Here is a 24,221-nt window from a genome sequence, read left to right as displayed (position 1 = left end):
CCTAACAGAGAAAGCTTTGACTGGGAGCACAGGAGGTCTAAACTACTTCCACCAGAATACAGGCTGACCTGCACTCCTCCTCCTCTATGTTATGCCTCACCTCTTCCCGCTCGCCTCATCTTTCCATCATTTCTCCTACCATTCTCCCATCCTGACCCCCTCTGAAAACACACCCTTTAACCTTCTGTTCCTCGCTCTGATTTCTTTGCTGTTATCATTCCAGGATCATAGGAATATTTTGATACAACCATTGAACATGTGAACAGACATGCTCAGCTTATGTATTTCTCACTGAGGTAAACTGACTTCATGAGATGAATTGCCATTATGTATGCCCTCCTACTCTTTATCCTCCACTCACTGGCCCCTTGCTGCCTTTGTCATTACAGCTAAGGAGGTTTTCAGACATGCAGCATTACTTAAAGGACCTGGGTGAATGTCAATTGATGTTGTGACAGAATGCAACATTTCCCCCCCTTCACCATCTCTCTTTCTGTCTCACATCGTCTTAAAGGATCAGTGTGTAACATTTACAGGGATATATTGGCAGAAGTGAAATATAATATAGGTAAGTATGTTTTTATCAGTGTATAATCACCTAAAACTAAAAATTGTGTTGTGTTTTTGTTCGCTTAGAATGAGACATTTATATCTACATAGGGAGCGGGTCCTCTTCTGCCATTTTGCGCCACAACGCCTCTACAGTAGCCCTGAATGGCCTTTCACCTTTTTACGTTGATGTCACAACTTGTATGTGGAAGGCGAAGAAGACAAAGAGGAAGAAAGGAGAGAGTATATGCCTCCTATCACCTTCAGTTTTCTAGACCAACAACTAAACTCAATATTTATGAGCGGCGCTCATCAGGGGTGCTGGCAGGACGCCAATCGACGTAGCCCTGCACTTACATATAAATATCATTTCACCCCCTCTTCACTCTCTCATTATGCTCTTTAGTACAGGCCTCTTATCATACATGTGAAGTTTGAGGCAGATTGGGCAATGCTTTCCCTGTTGCCAGTAGGTAGGGCTATGAATAGTTTTTCAAACAACTAAACACATTATTTAAATATAGCTATATGAACGAAGCTCTTCACTTGACAGACTAGTCAATGCCTTAATTCATGCCATTTTGTCACTCCGACTGGCTTGGGAAGGGAGGGGTAAGGGGATGGCAATCTGCGCTCTCACCACTAAATCCTACACACTGGTCCTTTAAGTTGTTAAAGGGATCAGTTAGAATATCCAATTTTTGATTATAATTCTAATAATTATTTTTCACACTAGTACACTATGCCTTTTAAAGATTACTTTATTGATTAGTTCATCAATTCAAAAAATCAGAAATATTCTTATGTTATTTTTGTTGGTTGCCATTTACTCTGTACAGGCATAATGGTACCAAACCTGTTATCATCATGTGATGACAAGACTTCAGGATGCTGCTCACAGTCCCTGTGACCAGCTGTTGTTTGCCCAAAAATCCTGACTCTTGCTCCACAGTCCAAAACACTGAGTAATTCCTTTAAAAGCTCGTTGAATAAGACGAATTACAAAGGAAATAAGTGGAACCATCTCACTGGAATGGTTTAAGTGTTTGTGTGAGACCAGACCTCTTTCTTCCTGCTTGTCTGTTGTTCCATCATAAACAAAACCTCAGACACCACAGACCAGACTTCCATCTAAACCTGATGATTGAGAGTGATGCAGCATCTCGCAGCTTCATTTTGACATTTTGTAAATTACTCCACATCATTTTGTCATGCACAATTTCCCAGTAACCACTGAGCAGATTTTAATGAAACGGAGGTGAATGATTCATTTTCACACTTCATGCCAGATTTCCGAACTGGCTTGTAAGTACTATGGTTTTAGGTCAAAACTAAATTGGTTTGTAAATGCTCTGCCATTATAGGAGTGGAACATTTATGGGGAAACATGTTTATTGCTGCCTGATTTTCACTTGTTTTGAGTAGATTTAAAAAAAGATTTAATGATTGTGATGAACATGTGTGTGTGTGTGTGTGTCAGGGCTGACAGAGCCCTCCCAGTGGTCTCTGGCCCTTGTGACCCATCCAGGCTCAGTGTCACTGCAGGAATGTGGCATCTCTGACCCTTTGAGCTGCTTTCTGTGACAGAAACACACGTGATCTGCTCTGCTTAAGTCTACAGGGATCTGGAGGTTTGGTATCCTACATGACAGTAGAAGAAGGATTGGATGAAAAAGATGTAGGGGAGGACATGGGGAGGAACGGATACATAATCTATGTATTTCTAAGTAGAGAAATGGGAGTTAAAGTTTAAGATGTTATCAAAAATAAAATGTAGACTATGCATAATCAGAAAACACATCCACCTCATTATGAAGGTTTTTCTATTGATCAGTATTGACCTTTCACATCAGCTAAACACACTTCTTTTTGTCAGATGGACAGATATTTATGTCTGAAACCGCTGTAATTTTAGGCCACACAAGGCTTTGAGTGAGTCACTGGCCCACTGATACCAGATGTTAGTGCCTCCTGCCCACATTGTGAAAGTATCTGGGAAGCCACAGGAAATATTGCAATATTGCTATTTATCAGAGCAATGTGTTTCCATCATGATTCATTGTATAATTTTCTGGCATAAAACATTGCCATAAAAGTAAGTGGATGAAAACCCAGCGGTGGACTGGCAGAACATATTCTATCCGTATGTGTATGTGTGACAGAGAGAAGCTGTGAAAAGTAACACTTATTTTTACTTGGATGTCTCAATACTACTTTTTGTATTAATGTGAATAAAACACCCTGAACTGGATGAATTGTGCAGGAGACAGTGATTGATGGTCCAGTGCAGAGATAAGGGAACAGAGAGCAGGGTAAAGAGGGACCAAAGTGGGATGGGTAAGTGCTAGATAACAATGAGTGAAAGCAGCTAAGAACTGAGGTCAAGCTAACGACAGATCCCTCATAATGATGTGTCTGGTTAAGTTTTCATGCCAGACAGGAAAGCTGTTTTAAGGGGAACCTTTTACTAAAAATCCCACTAGAGACTGTAACTGAGGCTTAAAGTAATGGACTGATAAGACCAAGAAGGTCCTCCAAGTCTTCTAAATGGCTTTGTGATTCCTTGATGTTGAAAAATCCTGGAGGTACTGAGAGATTTATAACTATTTTCGGTTGCAACTCCCCAGCTGATGGGCTCCACACCTCTTCTACTCTCAGTTTTCAGTTTTGTTACATGAGACAAAGCTTCAAACATGCAAACACATGCACCCCGCCAGGCATGTCGACTTCAAACAACAGTGCAACAACAATGTCGTTCCAGTCTGCTATCAATTGGCCAGTGATTTGTTTTGTTGAGGTATTGACGGTGACAGTGCAGCCATAAAAGGAGCTGAAAAGCACTAATCTAGAGCAGATTGTTACCAAAAAACACAGCCATTGTGTTTGTCCAGAGGGCCATTCAGGTGCACACTAATCAGAAAAAGATGGAAGACGATGACTGGAGTTTTTTGGGAGGTCCGACTCTGGTCTATAGCTCTACGAAGACAATTATACCTCCATTAAACACAGGAAGCGTAACTCAAAGGCCTTGTAAAAGTTCTCTCTGAGAAAATGAAGACGGGGACAGCGTTAAGTGCTCCTCCATGTAATGAAACAGCAAAAGGGAGAGCAATATAGCTTTGCTGAAAGAATCTTGTGTCAGCTCCAAGTGTGAGAAAAATGAACAGGTTACTGTTCCCACAGCTTGGGATTTGTTGATCGCCATCCAAAGTATACATAGAGGAAACGCCAAAGGGAGAAAAGAGAGTGATAGTTTGAATAGGATGCCCCTGTGGACTTCTGGATGCAATGCAAACAATCTGTGAGCGGATCGCGTTCGGTGCAAATGTGCTGCACTTACATGTGAGAGCAAAAGATTTCACCAAGCATTTTAACGATCTGAGCTCAAGAGCTGAAGGTGAAAAATTACTTTATGCACCATGTTAATGATGAGGACTGATCTGAAGACAGACCTGTCAGTGACTCACTAAAATCCTCTTTGGATGATAAACAGTAGACTGCAGGGAGAGGGAATTTAATCACCAGAATACACACATGCATATGATATGTACATGCCATAAATGCACACATATGTTTACAGTTTATCAAATTTTGTCCCACCCAGTACAGCCAGACATCTAAAAAATGAGGCAGAGTTGGCAAGCTTTCTGTTCAGCACTTTGGTCCCCACAAAGCTGTCAGACCCCACAAGTGTAGTGGGTTCTCAGTTTTAGGACCCCACAAATATACTAAAGCAAACACAAACACACACACAAGCATGGATGATCTCATTTATGTGCACCTGTGCACACACACAAAGGCAGACACACGCATAAAAGTATCAAATGTAATGATATTCAGTCCAGACAACTACAAAGTATAACAACATACACATGGACACTCGCACAAACATATTCACATACTACTCATAAACATATGTCCAAACACACAACACGCACAGCGATGGAAGCATCTGGTCCTCGTTACCTGTTTCAGTGTAAAATCAAATCACTTCACTTCCATTCTTCGCTCAGAGGTTTCCTGCCAATTTGACATAAAAGGCCTCAGCACCTAATTTCACTGTTTATTGTTTGTCCATTTCTGTATTAATCCTTTCACTGGAGAACAAGCCCACAGGGATGACTAGTGGAAAGTTATATTATTACTGAGAGGTGATAACATGAACAAACAATGCATTTTTCTGAAGGGAAGACATAAATACAACATGGTTTTTACCACATGGTCTTCAAGGATTGTGAGAAATGATGAAATTCACTCAGTAGATGACAGTTCAAATTATCAATTCAAGTGGGAAAAACTAAAACATCATGCTTGCAGTAGGACTTTTTTTTCAGCAACAGCAGCATTATAATAGCTTGTTTTATAGCTTGTAAGAAGGGGGAACCTCTGAGCGCTCGGCCTTGCAGTGTACAAGCCACACTCACACACAACATACAGCACACAGGAGAGAGAACATGTGGACATGTACACACACACACACACACGTCTGCTTCTCATCACCTGCTACAGAGAACAACTCTCTGTCTTTACAACCAGATACAGATGAATAGCACTTCAGTGGTGTGATACATTCTGCCTGTTTTGCTCTTCCTGACTGCATCTGGCTTTCTCTTTCACAGCATCTGCAGCACTGCTACACGCTGGTGTCCATTAGTACTTTCTGCTAACAATCCCACAATGTCATGCTCCACCTTTTGTAGATTCAAAAATAACAGTTCTTACATAGATACATGCGTCAATGATGACATATAAGTAAAGCTGATCTCAATTTATTGCTCAATATAGTGTATGCTACTGCGTGTAGTAGTGAACGAGTGAGAAAGGAAGTGATGTCACATATAACCCTGGTATAACAGAGCCATTATTGATATTGTGGGTTTCTCACCATGACCATGCTGATATGTCTGCAGTGAAAAAGGCCTATTAGCTGTCATTGCTGCCCCCTGGGTAATGTAGTTTAATCAGGGAAATCATGAATTCGCCCACACAAACTGATTGCAAGAGGCCAGAGAAGAGCACCAGCAAGGAGGAGGGTAGAGTTCCAAGAAAATGCCATGATACGTTAAAGAGTAAAATGTGCTGTTTACTGACCCAGTTCAAGCTCTGGTAACAGTAAACATGTGCAATGCTAAACTTCTTTGGACTTATCAGAGATGTCACATGTCAGTCAGTTACTGTAATTATTAAAATGTTGCCTTACAGTTGTTGTAAAATAGACATTTTGATGCATCACAGCAAAGTGTCTTAGTAAGCCATGACAGTGATGCAGCATGCACAGCACCAGGGAACTTTTAACTGAGCACTTAAATGTAATGTAGCCTTTGTTAATATTATTAGTAACACATGTGCTCCTCCTGCTGCCAAAATGATTGCTGGAGAAAACGTCAATTGTTATTAAGTTGTCAAAAAGACAGTATGGATATATAAAACTGAATCAGTACAACACAGTTAAAGTACTTTCCTCTTCTTTTGGAAAGTACATGTGCAGGTGTATCAGACTATACACATCTTAGACTAAACAGCACTGATACACAAGGACAGTACAATATGTTTGTGTGTCTAGAGCAGGTGCTCTGTATTTCAATTTAATCTGGGACACATCCCTTTTGCATAAAGATATATTTCTATATTTATTATTTATTTATTTAAGTGACATTCCCGATCCAAAGAGGAAAAGAAAGATGAGTGGGATGTGAGAGGACCAGACAGAAAGACACAGAAGGAAGAGTGAAGGTGAGTGTGAGGGTGAGGGAGGGAGAGAATGAAAAAATGGCACAGCAGAGAGAAAGGTAAGAAAGAGAGGCAGACAAAAAAGCAAGAAAGATGGGATGGGCGGATTTAAGAGGGTCAGAGGAGGGAGAGAACAGAGAAAGTGAAAGTAATGGATACAAAGAGACAAGAACTGGAGGAAAGAATCTGAGAGGGAGTGTAAAGTGAACATCATATCAATGTCTACTGAACGGAGCTGCTGTTCTCCAGCATCCCTCCATGTGCACTCATCTAGGTGTGAAGCCAATTACAGGAGAGAGAGAAAAAAACTCCCTACAGCTTCTCTGATTTCCCCTTCTTGCTCTTTTTATAGACTCTCATGTGCTTTTCCAGGCAAGTCCCCTGCCGAGGAGAGAACTCAGCCAGGGTGCACCTTTATTTCGTTTGGATCAACCCCCCCAGAAAAAACCCTCTGCTTTGACAGTTCCTTTCTACTTTGCGTTACTTTATTTCCTTGCCACCTTCCTGTAGTTTGCCCTGCTGTGCATATTTTTGCATCTTTTTTTAATTATATTTTTGTGTTGTTATTCTTAGTATGCTGTTTTTTTATTACTGGCCCAGGAGATGCCATGTGTTTCATGGAAGCAAACCTGCAAAAGTGAATCAGATGGAATGACATTAATTTTTCCACACTTTAAAGAAACTAGTTACTGTTTTTGAGCAATAAAATACCAAAGAAGAGAGGGAAAGTCAAGACAGACAACAGTGGGGGATGATTGTATTGTACTTTTCTAGTGCAGATCCAAAAGATTTTAGGATGTCCTCTGAGGATAGGTATGTCTTGTATTCAAAAATAATACATTTATTTATATAGCATTTTTCTAAACAGAGTTAAAAAGTACTTGACAGTGTAACAAACTGTATAAAAACTAGCTAACAAAGATAATTTAAATGTAGAATATAGAATAGAACAGTAATAAAATGTGGAGTTTACAAAAGTAAAACTGGATAAAAACATTGTTAAAATTTAAGAAAAGACTTTCTGATAGAAGTGAGTTTTAAGAAGTGATATAAAACATATTACATTGCTGGCTGGTCTGGGATATGCTGACTGGAACCAAAAAGGCACTTCAGGTAAGTTAAGGCCAGTTAAGGTAAGGCAAATCCTGTTATTACCTCAAAAGTGTATGAAATCTCCCATATCTTCCTCTACACATGATCCCACATGAGACCCTCACCCAATGTCTGAGAAACTGTCCAATACTATATTTTTGACGACTCTGCATAGCATCAAGCCAAAGCTGGGCAGTGGAAACTGTTTTCTGGGATCAGGACTCTGTTAAGAGACTTATTCTTTTATCCATCTCTCCTGCTGTTTTCCCAGTTTCTGGAGTTTTCTGTGTTAAAAGTGTCAGATTACTATCAAAGACAAATGCTTCTGAGGAGACTCAGTTTTTCTGTTTGGATGTGAAAGATGTTACTTCTGTTTTTGAATTGATGTTATAAACTGTTGGTGAATGCATGGATGTTAAACACACCCATGGTGTTTGTGGGTGAGCCCCATTATCTATCCTTTTGTACAGAGTGTATGTGTCTTGTTAGCCTCAATGACTGCCATGTCAATGTTTTCCTTAGCTGGATAACTCATTACCACAGTTTATTTTATATCTACTTTGCTGTGTCATTGCCCTTTTCTGAACAGCTGATGGTTTTGTGCTCTTTTTCTCTGCACTTTTGTCTCCTGTTGCCAGTTGTTTTACCCTCTTTCACACTGACTAATATGCAATTTTGTGATGCTTGGCCACTAATACTGGGCCTTGACTGACTGTGTATGGACGTGTATATGTGTGAGTGTTTAAGTGGGAAGGTTAGTAGTTCTGAAAGCTGAGACCACAGAGGACACAGAGTTTAGGTGAGAGCCAAATCTAATGCCATAAATTCAGAAGGAAACAAAGGAGATGAGAGGGAGGTTAAGGCTCTGACACTTTATCTGTAGTCCTGCACTGAAGGTGTCAAGGAGCAAAGTTCACATGCACTTTCAGACACACGCACCTCATACACAATACACGCTGGGATCCCAGCTACCAGCTGTCAGTAAGTTAATCAATCACCCCAGCCAGTCAATCAGTCAGTGAGCCGTTTGTTCACTGAGATGCTCAATCATCCAGTCTCTAAAAGTTTGGTCAGGGTGTCATTCGCCCTGTAAGCAGACTCTGTGTCTCCCAGCTCTGTGTTATTATAGTGGTTATTAACTGCTGAAAGTCTACACATTCTCATCTGTCAGAGGGACCATGACACCAAGGATGATCCCCCTGTGGTCTCATCCAAACCCCAACCCCAGGGCACCATATTCCCAAGAGGTGGAATTAACAGAACACAAGTAGTGGCTTCTGGTGCTCGGGTCAAATCAAGGCTGACTAAAGTGTTTCTTGTCATACTAATTTCTTTTGACCTAAAATGATCAGGCACGATCATTTTTGACAAGGACAAGGACAGGATCAATTTCTCAACACTGACCTTGTTGACCTTATCTGGGTAGCACAAAGCTATCAAAGTTTTGTAATTATGTGCACTTCAAAACAACATTTACCATGTACGAATCTTGTTGTTTATTACATTTGACCCGACCTCAACCCCAGCATTAATACTCAAGCTACTAGACAGAGGCCTGGCTTCTGTCTCTCCAGAGCAAAAATACACAGGCTCAGCCAAACTAGAAAGAAGGAAGCTGTAGAGTGGAGATGGAGATGGAGTCCAGGCCTGGAGCTGAGTCAGTCTCAGTCAGGTCTCAGTAATGAACACTTTAAATGTTTCTGGGTGACACACAGGGTAACCTTGGGTGGGTGGGTGTGTTGGGGGGGTTGTACTTGGACTTGGTGCTTGTGAAGGAATCTACGCCTATAGATCACTTTCAGACTTTCCATATATGTTAACAAGGTCTTTTACATTTTCACCTCATCCATTCTGACATAAAAAAAACCTTTGTTTGGCAGGATGTTCATCTGCTATAAACAAACACTGTGGCATGACCTTCAAAACCACTGGTATCCACTCTCCAGGCATTCTGTGACAGACCTTCATATCAGTGACAGAACATGATTACATGAGCTTGCATGGTCTGTGAGAGTAAGACTTTTAGCTCTCAAGTGAAGAAAGGGAACAACTGATGTGTAGAGATCAGCAAACAAACTGGCTAACCTTCAGTGATCCCTTTGAGGAAGCTGTACATATTGCATAAAACACAAAGCAAAGTCCAAAGCTGCGGACCACTAACTGAACATAACAAAGACCCACACTGTGGTTCACTTTAAGAGAAATAAGCAAATCCCAACAGTGCAGTTTAACAACTCAAACCAGCAAAGATCTTAACTCTCTGAGTCAAGCCAACAACAACGTTCACAGACTGAAAGCAGCTAAGTACAAAACTGAAGCTTATGTGGTGTCATGGTTTCATATTTCTGGGCTTTTCACACACAAAACAAGAAGTTTGAATTGTTAGAGTTAATATGCTTCAGATCCACATTATGTTATTATTATGCAAATCCCATTTTCTTTTTTTTATTGTCATTTTTTCCAATAACATTTTGTACATTTAAAAAAATTGTTTGGTGGAGCTTCTCAGGGACAATATCTGGGAGGCAGATTTTGCCTTAGGGGACCACTTGAGTTGAGAGGGAAGTATCAGTGACTTTGCTCCTGGCTTGTAACAATGCTTCTCAACTGGATTGTTTTATGTGGGAAAAATACAAATCTCCTTCCAACTTGATATTTTCTTGCAGAAGTATAAATGTGTAAACCACAAATGTGTGACTTTGTGTGACCTCATTAGGATTTGTGGTCTGAGAACCATGAATGTCTGTACACATTTTCATGCCAATCCTTCCAGTGAATGATGAGGTATTTCACTGGTTAAGTGAAAATTTTGACCTGGTGATGGCACTAGATGAACCATCAGGGGATAACCAAAATCAGTAGGATTAATCCTCTGGGGACCATAAATCAAGCACTAAATTTTGTTGTGACCAAGCTGATGTGATTTATCAGTCTGGACCAGAGCGGTTGCCAAACGACAGACACTGCCATCTGTAGAACCACGCTGCTACTGTGGCTGAAAACCACTTGGATGGAACATTCCTTTAATAAAATGGGTTTTCAGGATACATGTGTATTGATTTGCAGTATGGCAATCACAAGAGAACCTTAATCCAAAACTGCATTTTGGCAAAACAAAGAGGAAACTGATGTAGCTACAATATATCGGATATGAACACAATCCACATGTGAGACGCATGTGAATGCCAGGCTAAACGCCTTCCTGCCTTCTGACCAGCAGTCAGCACGCAATCACACATCCACAGAGCCCAACCCTGCATGAGTAATATAATGAGTCAAGACAGGAAGTGGTTGTAGATAAAATCTAAGATTCACTTTAACTAAACCTCACATGATTAAAGCTTGCAATATGTTTTTGACCAGTGGAGCTATTTTAGTGTACTGGGAAGACTTAGTGGATTTTTTTTTTTGTTTGTTTTTTTTGTTTTTTTCTGTGAAATCCTCCATAGCAACAATGATGTGTCTATGTCTATTGATGGCAAATTGTAAAAATGTAGTCAGGTCAAGCACAGCTGTATTTGTGTGCTGTCTGTGTGGACAGCTAGTGAACAAGAATCTCTGTGGAAGTTTTTCAGACCAATAAAACAGCAAAAATGCAAGGAAGGAGCCAACAGCGTAATGATATCAGAGACCCCCGCAAAGATGTTTCAGAGGCAAAACGTCAGCCAAAATGACCAAAGTGTGTGTGACTCAGCCTTGAGATATTCCTGCAGGCAAAGTCCAGAAACACTGATTGTAAGCATTCTTATTTTTCCTCTCTTAAATACAGCCAGAGTTGCACTGTTCTCATCCAACTACATGCTCTGCACTTTGTTGTACTGAGGTGGAAGAGAGTGAGATAGAGAAATGGAATGGGAGAATGGAGGAAAGAAGCAGGACACATGATCCCAATCCTCTTTTTTCCCTCACTTATTTAGTTCCCACCACTTATAGTTATAATCCTTTGACCATTTCATGAAGGCAAACCTCATTTTCGATAATATTTATGGTCTGCATTTTTGTGCAAGGGCTGTTCGATGTATTTATATTGAGTAATTATCACTACATAGTAGTTTTTATTGGTTGTGGTGGAGTCTGCCATTCCCACACAGATTTCAGATTGCCAGTCTAAGCAAAGGGGATTCACAGGAAAATGATTCAGTGTGTAATCCAGCGCAATTTGTGTTCAGTGCTCACTATCGTCACATTGTATCAGAGCTGTATTAAGTTACTGCTAATGCAAACTTAACATCCCACTGCTGCTGCTTCACATTAAATTCTTATGGAAAAGTTCGACAGTGTTGACATTTGTGTTACAATTCATAATACTGATTTCCAGCAAAAGAAATATAGTTTTTCTTCTCCTGAATATAGAGTGGATATTTTATTGTTTACTTAGTGCGATAAACTGTTCCCTTTCAGAGTGTGAGTGTTTTTCCCTCAGGACATCCCACACCTACTCAAGCAATTGTCGAGTGGCATTTAGTATAGGTGTGTGCGTTACTAAAAATTCAAACATGACTCAGCTCGATCGTGATACTGAACACTGAAAACACTGTCAATCTCAGTGAGTGCTGCTGTTCAGTGATTTGATAAACAAACCAGCATAGTCAGTGGGTTCCCCTGCAGAATACATATGTAGAGGTGCTGCAATTCAGCTCTACCGATTTCTCAGTGCAGTTTCTTCAATACTAGCTAAAGTCATTGGGATACCCTGCCCTCTGTCCCTCTGAGAGATGACAGAAACCAAAGACAATCACTGCTTATGAATGTCTAGGATGTGATGGAATACAAAATGATGATGCCACAGAGAGAGATTTATCATTGTGGCAATAAAAGTAGCATAAAGCATTGAAACAATAATAATCAATCATGTCTACATCATAATCCCTTAATTTATCAGAGTAAGAGCCTGAGCTCACATACTGTAGCATGATGTTATGGGTGTTGACAATAACTGCGGTAACGAGCCATGCAGCATATTTAAACTGGAACAACATGCCAATCAAGTGATAGGATGGTTTATAGTTTAGTAGAGTCCATCAGTCCTGTCATAGTTGGACTCCACAGCTGAGATTGTTTAGAGAGCGAGGGTTCAGAGACGAGCAGAAAGTTAACTGCTGTATTTGCCAGCACAGACAATATGGAGACATTTCATAAAGACTCATACATAAACATGAAAGCTCACACATACTCACATCACTCAAGAGTCTGGCTACGAACCATGTATATTTGGACTGGCACTGACTGAAATCTGACCTCCAGCGAAGACAGAATAAGAATGCAATAAAGGCAGAACAATAGAAATATAGGAATTGAGCTGATTCACCCTCATCGCTGTGAAAACCACAGCGGAGGGGGAGGAGACCTGCGGCTGGCGGGTCTTTGTTTAGATGGTGAGATCAGCAAGGGTTTACGTCTGCACAAGACCGCATAACCCTCAGAGACAGAGAAATTGCATTGACATTTTAGGCATTTAGCAAACACTCTTATCCACAGCAACACACTCTGAGTGGAACAGAAGAAGACGGCAGGGAGACAGAGAAGATCAGTGATAGAAAAAGCAACCAAGTGAAGTGGAAAGAATTGTAGTGCACTGACAACAGGTTGGAGAAGTCTGTATTCATTTAATAATGGAACTTTCTATTTGGACAAAGAAATCATCATAAGAAATTGTTCAATTTTTCTTAAATATAACTCAGGACTTGTCAAAGGATCCTCAGTAAACAGCCTCATGTCAAGTGCTACCATAATTTAAGTACCATAAGTACCATAATTAGCTTCACTGTTTTTATAGCAACTAAGCCCACTTTCTTTGGGAAGGTGTGAATTTTTCCAAATGGTTATAACATGCCACCTTCAATCAAAACTCTAGAAATATGACCTTTTCACAGATTATTTGAATATAAGAACATGGAGCCAGGTGAAGAGAAAAGAGAAGAAAACCAGAAATTATTGGAAAATGCACAACCTGTCTGGATATGGCAGAGCTGTAGGGAGAGAGCTGACTGTTAGAATGACCAGGTCTGGGTCAAGTACAGTTTATAAACTTCAGTTGTCCAGTCATAGCTTAGCAACTGTAAGTAAGCACGGCTGCCCTGTCAAGCTTTGAATTTCTCATGCTTTGCGGTGGATGTGGGGATGTAGTAAAAACAGTACTCTGTATCTAAGGGGTTTGGAGGATGGTGGGTTTTTTTGCTCCTTTAGAAACCAAAATCAAAAGATAAAAAGTGTAAGAAACACAAACATCATGTTTATTTGCTTTTGTTGGCCTGTCTGGCTAAGTAGCTTACTACTTATAACTAAACGTTATTGCTAAGGCCAAGGACCACATCATCAATTGTGGAGTTACATGTTGCATTCAAAAAAGCCCTTAATCACAACTACCACATTCACTGTGCAGTATTTCTCCTCTGCATGGATGTGATCAGAGTTTAGGCTAACATCAGGAGCTCTGTTACCCACGTTATTGGATTTGGGGTAGTTTACACTTCAGCAACCCCAGCCAACATTATTCGCGATAGAGTTACATTATTACAATATCGTGTAGCTACCCACCAAGTTCATACTTACAGCAATACCTCTTACACAAGATTTTTGGTTTAAAATGAGGTCACTGGAAACATGAACAAGCTGGCTAGAGACAGCACTGTCAACGAACTCATGAAGCTAACTTTAGTTTAAGTAGATGGCTAGCTACAAGTGATCAAATCAGACAGCAACTGTTCTTCCTTTAATGAGTGATCAAAGATTACAAAGGAACAATGGCTTGCAGACAGGATGAATTATCTAGAGAACTTTACTGTGTAAACATAGAACTACAACTTAAACTTTCAAGCTGTCCAAACAAATGAAAAATATGCAATGGCCACGCCATCTGGTCAGGAGTATACCTATGTTCCCTGACTATGTTTACCTAGGGCCCTATATTCCCAGGGTCCTATGAGCCTTGTCCTGTAACCCTCCTATTGAGTTTGGGTCAAATTTGGCCCCCTTTCTTTTCTTAAATTGGAAAAAGGCTTCAAAACTTTGATGTAAACACAATAACCCTAACCCTACCCCTAACCCATTTGGTAAGGTTCCTCAAGTGTAGGCCTATTGAGAACTATACTGCAGTGCTGGGGAACAGAAAACCCCTTTGACAAGTTCCCACAATAGCTCATGTCACATTAAGTGAGTACAGAGCTGGGGAACATCTTTTTCAGGTTCCCATTATGTGCCATATAAATCTGGGGAACATAGGACCCGGGGAACGTGCGAATGACTCTGTCTGGGCAACATGCTGTTCTCACTGAAACTGAAATGAAAGTAATATTTATGTACAGACACAATGGATCAATCTGGTTGCCCCTGAAGTTATTTGCAAAAATCCATTTGATCCAGGTCTGTGCTGAACCTGCCATGAGAAACATGGAGAGGAAAATACAACCTCATCTAATCCACCTCCTCCAGCACCACACATCTCTTGAAGAGCCAGAAATTAAACAAGACACAGAGCCTGTTACAGTCTAACCTTGACAGTAAACAGATCAGATGGTCTGGTCCTCACACCAGACCTGGTGCCTCATTTATTAAAGGATCTTCTTACGCCAACAACCAAATCCAAGCCAAAGTTTGGCTTCAGAAGAAAGCTATGGAAATGTCAAAATGAGTGATCTACATTGATTTTCTCCTATTGTTTGTGATGTATCATGAGCTAAAAGTCTTACAACCGGCCATAATGTCTGCATTGGATTCATCTATTTCCTTTAACCTGTGTTTCAAGATGCTCATCCGATATGATATGGAGGTACACCGCCATAAATTACACCCCTTGAGACTGTGTGTAATATGAGAAAGAAGAGCAAGAAAGGAGCCAATTTCTTCAAGTTATATGTCATACCTTTCAAACACTGCCCTGTGTTTCCCTCTTTTACTGTCCTGTCTGTATCTGCCCTTGTTTAAAAGACAAAAACACTTCTCCATTCACTTATAATCCCTAGTTAAACCAAATTTGTTGTTGGTAATTACTGTAAGGAGTCTGTTGTCCTCGTCTTCCCCTGGATGGATACAGTGCAATAAAAATAACTAATCACATCCTCTCCTGTCCCACTACTTTCTACTTTTTAGGTTATAATGCAGGCCCAACTCCCTGAGGGGGATGCCTTCCTTAAATGTTTTAGCTCTGGATCCAAACTGAGAAAGTTCAAGTTCTATTTTACTGTCACAGAGCCAGGTTGGTGGAATCCAGCTCAGTGCAGATGGAAACTGCAGTACAAGGAAAGTAATAACAATGTTGTTCAAAAAAAGCGACTAACAAACTACAAATTGCGGTTAGAATAAATGATGGAAAAATGAATGTATTTTTGGCCATGTTAGACTGTGGTTGAGTTATTAAAATGAGTGAGGAATACAAGGTAAGAAAAAAAAGAGTAGCTGCTGTCAGTTGACAAATTATGACACTTTTAACAATTGCATCTTCGTTCTATGACTGATGGTCTTCGGGAAATTATTATTTTTCTCTCTTAAGTGGATGTATAGAGTTTCAGAACGGGGGATATACAATGTGGAGTACTGGAAATGACATGGCAGGGTGGTTTAGTGGTTACAGAAACCGCTCCATAACCCCAGAAAGTTTCAGGTTCAATTATCCCCACAGGCATCAGCAGCCACTTGTTCTTTCAAAGTATCCCCGAGCACATCGCTGTTCTGGGAAAGACGGTCAGCTCAATACCAAAATATAAATATATAATGTACAGGACCTCACTGCAACTCGCGGTTGTTCCACTTAGTGGCTCAGGCTTATCAGACCTAAGGAGACCTGATGTCTTACCTGAAACAAGTGCTGTTCTTCCCTCCTGCTCGGACACAGGGATACTCCACTGTCAAGATCTTACTGTCTGGACACTCTGTTCTGAGAGAAGAAAGACACATGGAAACAAATGTAACTGACTGGCATTCTTTACACTGTTTGTCTGCAGTGCTTGGCTACAAGAGAGGGAGAGAGAGATGGGAAATTGCATCCAACAAAGGCCCAGGGTTGGACATAAACAGAAGATGTTGTGGTTCATGGTTGGCGCCTTAACCCCTAATCCACCAGGGCCTCCCCTATTCAAAGGTTTAAACAGTTAAGGTTCATGGAGTTAAGCCTCAAAAATACTTTGGCCTAAAATGTCCCCATTTACAATGTGTATTTCACAGTATTATATGTGACATTATTATACTGGAGCCAGACCTTACTGGAGTATTCAGGCCAATATTGACAAGAGATATTGACAAGCCAATATTGACTGATATTCAAGAGATAAAAAGTATTATAGCTGAAATGATTAGTTTATTATTTGAATAGTCATTTCACAGAAAAATTATTGGCAACTTTATTGACAATCAATTTATTATAATTTATATTGTTTTTCTAGCATCTCCAATGTGATCATTTGTTGCTTTTCTCTACTTTTTGACTGTTTGTTGGACAAAACAAGTCATTTGGTAACTGTACCTGTGGGAGGCATTTCTCTCTGTTTTCTGACATTTTATGGGCCAAATGATTAGAACCGTGAAATAAATGATAGATAAATAATTGTTAGTTGCAAAACAAACATTTGATAAGAATTCCTTAAATTTGGTTATTACACAATCGTGACAAAGATATTTTACCACATTTAATATTTGAAAAATTGATAAAACATGTCACTGACAAATTATGCAATGGTTGACCTCAATCATATCTTTGGCATTTCTGTAATGTGTCACCAGTTTATGTGTAATAAACCAGTAGAGGCAGATATATTGGCCTGGCTGATTAACTGATCTGGCTCTAAATCAGAAATGTAGGAAAAATGACATTAAATAGGCACACACACTGTAAATTCCAAGATGTAAACCAGTGCTGTGATTTATTAAAATAAATGTTACAGTCTTACATCTTTTATACTATAAAGGTATAAACTATATATTTATTTAGCTGGGGATATTAATCACATTAATCACAACTGTAACGTTTCCATCCCATTGTAAAAGAATCCAGTGAGTTTACACTGAACCCTTAAAACATAAATCTGAAGGTACAGTATGAGGTTCCTTGGAATTTTATACAAGTTGAAAACGATATGAATAAGTAATAATACTGTTACTTTATTACCTAAGGTTTAACTTTAAGTCTATGGGTTCAACCTGTTGCTCGCTGGTTGCTCCTCAGTGGTTTTGTCCTACACCTCAGAGTACTGGGTGAATGTGCTCCTCTCACATCCTCTCCTCACCTCCTGACCTACTCTCTCCGGGCACGTTAATAGCATCTGTCATGTTTTGTCTGAGCACAAGTAACATTTGGCCCTCTCCACCGCGACCGATTCCAACCATTTGGAGTTTCCCGTTTCCTTTTGCATCTCCTTAAAATCACATTAGATTAGACGCGCTACAGCGGTTCATCCAGGGGTCTCCTCTTTGACAGCCTGTTCACACAGTATGTCGTAAAAAGCAGCGACCAATAAGACATAGACTAAACTCTATTATGGAGTTTGGCACTGTGTGCTTATCTGACAGCGAAGTCCTTGTTTGCAGTTTAAATTGAATACGGAAACAAACTTGATAATGTGCGTGAAGTGGATGTTACCAAGACGTTTTTCTCTAACATTAATCTTAAAAACTACTGTAGATCACAAGTTAAGTTTAATGCATACGTTGTGACTCAAGAAAACCCGAAAAATGAATGTTGTCTCCAGAACGTTTTGTTTGGATTTTTAGTGGAGTTTTGGGCTAGCATTAAAACCGACATCATCCCTGATAAACGGATGAGGCTGTCATGCTCCATCAGTTTATTGCCGCTCATTCACCAAAGGTAAAGTTATTTTTAGAACCACTTGTCAAGTCCGTGAGACTTACCCCGAGGTGTCCACTGCGAGTGTCGTCCTGATGGAGCTGGCACCAGATTCCCACAGGAAAACAACACAGATAGCGCCAAATGGTAAAAGAGTCGCCCCATAAAGTTGACCCATGTCCCCTCTGCGCTCCGGGACAGATGATCTATTCGAGGAAAACGCTTTCGCGTCAACAAAACGCCACTGTTTTCATCTGTCAGTGACCCGCGAGGGTAGAGGGATCAGAATATCAGAAATCCTTGTTAAGTATCCCGCAGAGGTGACACACATGGAGCCTGTGGGATAGTAAGTGCTGCGCGCGGTGCATCCGGAGCCCCGTCCCAACTTTACGCACTGAGGCAGAGACCCCTTGGAGAGCTACTGAAGGGTTTACAGCTCCGTGTGTTCTCACTAATCCCTCTGGATTTACATTCCTGCTTCCAGAGAAGAGACTTCAACTGAGAGTACAGCCTCACTACCCATTGGTGGTGATGACGTAGGCTATACCCCAATAATAATAGTAATAAATAATAATAATAAAATTAGTTGACTAGCACTCTTACTCCCCAAAATCAGAGCTTGATATTGCTGTTGATATTTTGAATGGAAAAACACATTTCCAAAGCATGGAGGGAGGGATCTGGAGGGAAATTCAGGCATTGGGGGGCGCTATTAGATGTTGCAACTTGTGAAAAAAATACATAAATAAGATTAAAGCGACACTATGTAACTTCTGCAGCCACAAGTTGTAATTACAGGACACGGATGCATTAAATTCTGTTAGGCTCTGAGTCTCCACGGTTACAGGCACTGGAAGCAGCATGTCCTTTGAAGCTAACAGCTCAGAAAATAAAGCCTATCAATCACTCAAGCAGCAAACACAAAATTCATCAAAGGGGTTGATTTACAATTAAATTAAGAATTATTAAGAATTAGAGAGTGAACTTATGTGTGACGCAGTGTCATAAACCATTATAAACTTCACACATGCATTTCGTGCTTTTTGTGGGAGATTGCACCTGCTAAACTGAGTTACAAGGTGTTTATAATTGCAGAGTAAGGATGAAAGAGGCACCATTCTCCCTATTACAAGACAGTGTACCATTAAAAATGATTCTGAAGCTGATATTTTAATGTAAAATAGTGCATAATGTTTCTTTAAAATGTCAAACTTTGAATAAAAATCAGTTATACAGAATAGGCTGGGCAGTTTCATATCAAGTCACAAAGTGTCAAGTGCTTTACTTGATACACTAACATTAAAACAACAGGCTAAACAAATGACAATCAAGGCTATGGCAAACAGATGCTTTTTAAGTTTTGATTTATAAATGATAAAAGTTGAGCTAAGTGCCAGATCTTCTAAAAGTTCCATGTATGTGCAGCTGAACAGCTAAAACCAGTTTCACCATGTTTGGATTTAATTTTGGGAACAACCAACAGACCAATGCCAACCTCTGGGGCCTAGTGTGTTGATGTTGTAGCAGAAGATCCATGATATATTTTGGCCCAAAACAACTTTGTTATTTATAAAGGAGCAGGAATTTGAAGTCATTTCCTTGACTGACTGCAATTCAGGGCAGAGATTTGACAGTTAGAGTGGTGTGGTCAAATGTATTACTTTAGTTTATCAATTTTTATCTTTGGTCAGTGCACTTAACCAGGGAGTCTATGAGACAATACTTATTTAATTATACAGACATGTAAACATGAGTGTCATCTGCATAATTGTGACAGGGTGTTTGTTGGTTTTTCTGTATTTTGTTGTAGCAGCAGTCAGCAGGGTCCAAACAGCCCTGATGCTATTTATTTCTGAAGCTGTGTCCCAGATTTCTAGAAAAAAATGAGCAATTTGTGTCTGATCTTTCCAAAGGTTTAAAATTAGCAAGATGTTGTCTTTGCAACAACAAATATGCTGCAAAGGATGAGACACAACTTGCTGTAGGGTTTACTTGTTAACAAAATACTGTGATACAACAAGCTACAAGATAGCATCAGAACTGGGAAGAGCTAAATGACATGTTAATCTAAGGCTTGCCCAAGAGATACTCAATGCAGGTGTTTTCAGTCTCACAGCCATTGAAATAGCAGAGAATTTACTGCATGTTGCTGTCTCATGATCTGTTATGTTTCATGCACACTTAAACACAAATAAGTAGACCTTTTCTCTCTAATAAGACTGAGTCTCTCATTTCATAATGTAAATAAGTCTTGAAATAAACAAGATAAACCTCATCCTAAAACACTTATTGAGTAAGTTGTAACTGGTTTGGAAGCAGAGGAGAAGGGCTTAGAAGAAGGAAGAAGAAATGGATTTAAAAAAAACAGCCCCTACAAAAAGGTTAGTTTTCTACAAATAATAATTATCCACTCATTAGTATGTTTTTTTAATCACACTTGCAATTACAGCCTGATTGTTCAAGCTGTTAGTTTGCCAAAGGCTTGGACTTCCACATATGGCTATCTGATTAACCCAGCGCACTGTGTACAGAATTTGCATTTTCACATTATTATGATGAACTGAAATATCCACATTAACATCTAATGAACTCATGTGAGTCCTGTACATTTTAGTTTCTTTTTTTAACTCTTGAAAAGAATACTCCTAATCTCTTTCACATTTCTTTCATATTACTGTAAAGTGCAAGCTGAGTAGATGCTGTATCTTTATTCCTCTGCTTGACATATAGTTAATATAAGTAACATTAATACAAATTAGGACCTCCCCTAGGTGAGTAATCAAATGAAATCAGAGCCACATTGTTCCATATTGCTCAATATGTCATGCTTACTGAAGCTGATTTTTTTTAAATCCTGTAAATAAATCTTAGTGGCATATTATACATACTTCACTATAAAACTGTAAATGTATTAAGTAAAGTACAGTGCACTAATAATAATGTCATGTCATATATGAGATAAAAAAATAACATTAAAAAATAGCAGTAGGAGAGGTCATCATAATTTCACACTGAGTATCACATACAACATACAGCTATCTGAATAAAAACACATCAGGGGATTTTGTTGTCCCTGAATATGATATATATGTCATTGTGAGTCTTTAATCAGGTTAACTTGATTGCCAGTTGCCTTACTTGAGTTTCTGTGGGTGGTTTCTGATGATTCTCTGGAGGAAATAAAGGGTTGTTCGATTGTTGTGACAGCAGATCTGACCAATAGTCACCTCAGTGGAAAGCTCGGCACAGTGGTCAGTAGATGGTCAGGCGATGTTAGGTAACTCTGCGCTCAGTGGTCTCTTACACCGTTTATTCCCCCCGGTGCATGGAGTTCTTGGCCACTGTTCAATAGAAACAGCTGGTTTTATTCACCACAAATGAATCATGCTAGAAATACACATGCACTCACTTATACACATACTGTATACATGCATGCACACAGTAACTTGGTCTAGCACATCAAATTAAACTCTACAGTCTCCTTTGGCTCCGTTCCCTCCAGAATCAAATAAATTCATAAAATATATAAAGCAACATTATTAAAGAACCACAGGAAAGAGCAGCTGTTGAAATGGCGGTCTCTGCTTCATTATTACGACCACACAGGCCATGGTTTCTCATGTTCCCATGAGGGGTAGTCTCCTTTCTTGGTTTACTCTGGTTGTGGTTTTTATTTGGTGTTTGTCTATCTGTATATAAGGAGGCTGGAGGAAATGTGTTTTTCATTGAGGGCTGGGTCCACATTCTGCATCGTTACCAACTTCTTGTCATTCACAGATCAAAGAGTCCAGTTGTGAAACACATAAAAGCAAACACATTATGCTTAACTTCCCACAGGAGTTAGTGGGGATTTTAAACATGTGGCACAAAATGGACATGGTTGTGTTGATCATCACCTTTTAGCCACTGTGAATATATTTCTTACATTTACCACTAACTCCTCAGTGTTACTTGAAATGAATCAACAAATGATTATAATCACATGCACACCAATAAACTAATTATGGGTACTAATTAGCTAAAGATAACATCTCAATGACATGGTTTAAATAGTGAAATTTCTCTAATCATCTAGTCTTGAGGGTCTAAAGAAATATGATTTGCTGAAACTCTGAGGAGAAAAGTATGTAGGTGTCTAATTTGAGGAACCCAGTGGAGGTTTTTGATCACTAGTGCAGTAGAGCAATGTTTTTATGAGTGAGTCCCTGTTTTGCCTGTATTTCGTTCAGGTAAGAAGACGACCACAAATTCAAAACTTGGATTTTTTTTTCCAAATTTCTCACAGTAATCTGCTTTGCAAATTGAAACAGGGAATGTATCCAACGTGTTTGTTAGTTCTAAAGGATACATGCAAGGCATTTCGGTGACTAACACTGAAAGTAAATATAACTTTCTTTTCAAAACCTTACGAGACAAACAAGTGTCGTGTCCATGAAGTTACAGAAGCAAAGATCAGTTCAGACCAGTTTCTTTTACCTACAGTATATCACAGCAATGCTCTTGTGGAAGTGTGCACTTTAATGTAATCCAGTTCTTTCAGCTGTTTAACATCAGTTTTATCTACAATTGCCATTGCTGAGAGACTGCAAAGTTATTACAGCAGTGCTGGCTCACACCATCGAGGCAATCGAAAGAGCCGACCACACAGCACTGTTGTTGCGTTTTTGTGATACAATGTCAGACTTTTGAGTACCACCATGGCAAGACCCATTAAGTTCTCATCAACAAGACACCATGCCTGGACTCAAATGACACCAGGAAAAACCTCAAGGATGCTTCTATACATTAGCCTCAGGAGCACAGTTCTTCATGGTACTATCTCTGTTTTGAATGTGGGGTCATTAGCTTTCCTGATGTCTTGTCTTTAAGGCTCTCCGTTCAGGCTCAGCATGTGAGCATGGAAGATTAAGGAGTTAATCATATTCCTCACACGAGAAACACGCTGTTGATATTGTTTCATCTGGGTGGAGAACCTGATGTTATTGTTCTGGTTCCTTCTTATCCCAGATAATTATCCGTCTGCTTAGACTCCACTTTTACTTGCAAGTCCAGTACATGGTGGAGAAGGCATCAAAGGTCTTTCATTGTCTAAGAGTATTGACCCACACAAGTAAATCGGTGGATGACCTACTGCTGGTGCTGGTGGAAGTTTAGATCATTTCTGAACATTACTCAAGGAGAACAGAGCTGCAACCTGATGAATCCATCCCACCCGCTGCTTCACCTTCACCAATATGAAACTGACAAAGTATTCTCCTAACCTGAACAAATCATGTTGAGAAATCCTTTCAGTCTTTAACCTTTGATCCTGATAAACTTTAAGTATGACACTTTTCTTTCTTTTTTTTCTTTACTTATGTACCTATGTAAAGACGACCGTATATTAGACCTGCATTTGCAGAACCCTGTCTTGAGTAAATTCTCAAACACCCTCTTCAGTTTTGTGTCATTTTAAAAACCAATGTCCCCTTTCATGAAGTAAGAACAAAAGTCTCATACTCTGAAGGCATCACACAGTATGAAGAGATATGATACTGCATATACTTTTGCTTTTTTTTTTTTTTCTTTTAACTGATATTTAATCCAGTGGAACACCTGCATATCAGACCTGAAATAAAATAAACACTCATTTGTGATCTTTTGTAAGCACAAACATTTTCAAAGTTAGAAAATTACTGTGACTAATTCCATTTCCTCATAATGCTTGTTGTCTGTACAGTCCATCATGATATCCACACCGAATAAGTAACAGTTTCCAGTCTCTGTGTTGGCAAAGAACTGAAATCTCCCTTGTCTGATAAACGTAGCACAAGTATCATGACCTCATGTCAGAGAGCTGCACAGAGATAACTTATTTTTACAAGTGCACTCAGAAGACAAATAGATCTTCATAACCTCTCTGCGTGTAGTACATGGGGCTCTTCATTTGTCCATTGGAATTATTCATAATTGCAGTCCTCCACTGCTATTAGCAATAGTCCCACTGAAGGCCGCTTGTCAAAAAATGTTGACAAGGAGATGTATGAAGTAAACCTGGCCTCAGTTTTAATGTCTTACAATTGGATGCGTTGCTGCA

The 24,221-nt window shown here is 39.6% G+C and overlaps 1 protein-coding gene across 1 annotated transcript in view; it reads right to left on the bottom strand.

Moving 5' to 3' along the window:
* The window catches only part of LOC108897734 (collagen and calcium-binding EGF domain-containing protein 1), a 31,197-nt gene extending 12,433 nt beyond the window's left edge, over positions 1-18,764 (bottom strand). Inside the window, exons 1-2 of the mRNA XM_018697491.2 lie at positions 18,211-18,764; positions 16,163-16,243 (exon numbers count right to left, since the gene is read on the bottom strand). Of these exons, the coding sequence (XP_018553007.1) occupies positions 16,163-16,243; positions 18,211-18,323 (194 nt within the window). The 5' untranslated portion in view covers positions 18,324-18,764. The remainder of the gene's footprint in view (positions 1-16,162; positions 16,244-18,210) is intronic.
* Between the last annotated feature and the right edge of the window lie 5,457 nt (positions 18,765-24,221).

The sequence above is a fragment of the Lates calcarifer genome, linkage group LG2, assembly GCF_001640805.2.
Source record: "Lates calcarifer isolate ASB-BC8 linkage group LG2, TLL_Latcal_v3, whole genome shotgun sequence".
NCBI classification, from domain to species: Eukaryota; Metazoa; Chordata; class Actinopteri; family Centropomidae; genus Lates; species Lates calcarifer.
The sequence above is the reverse complement of the archived record's forward strand: the minus strand, read 5'-3'. Positions and strand labels throughout refer to the sequence as shown.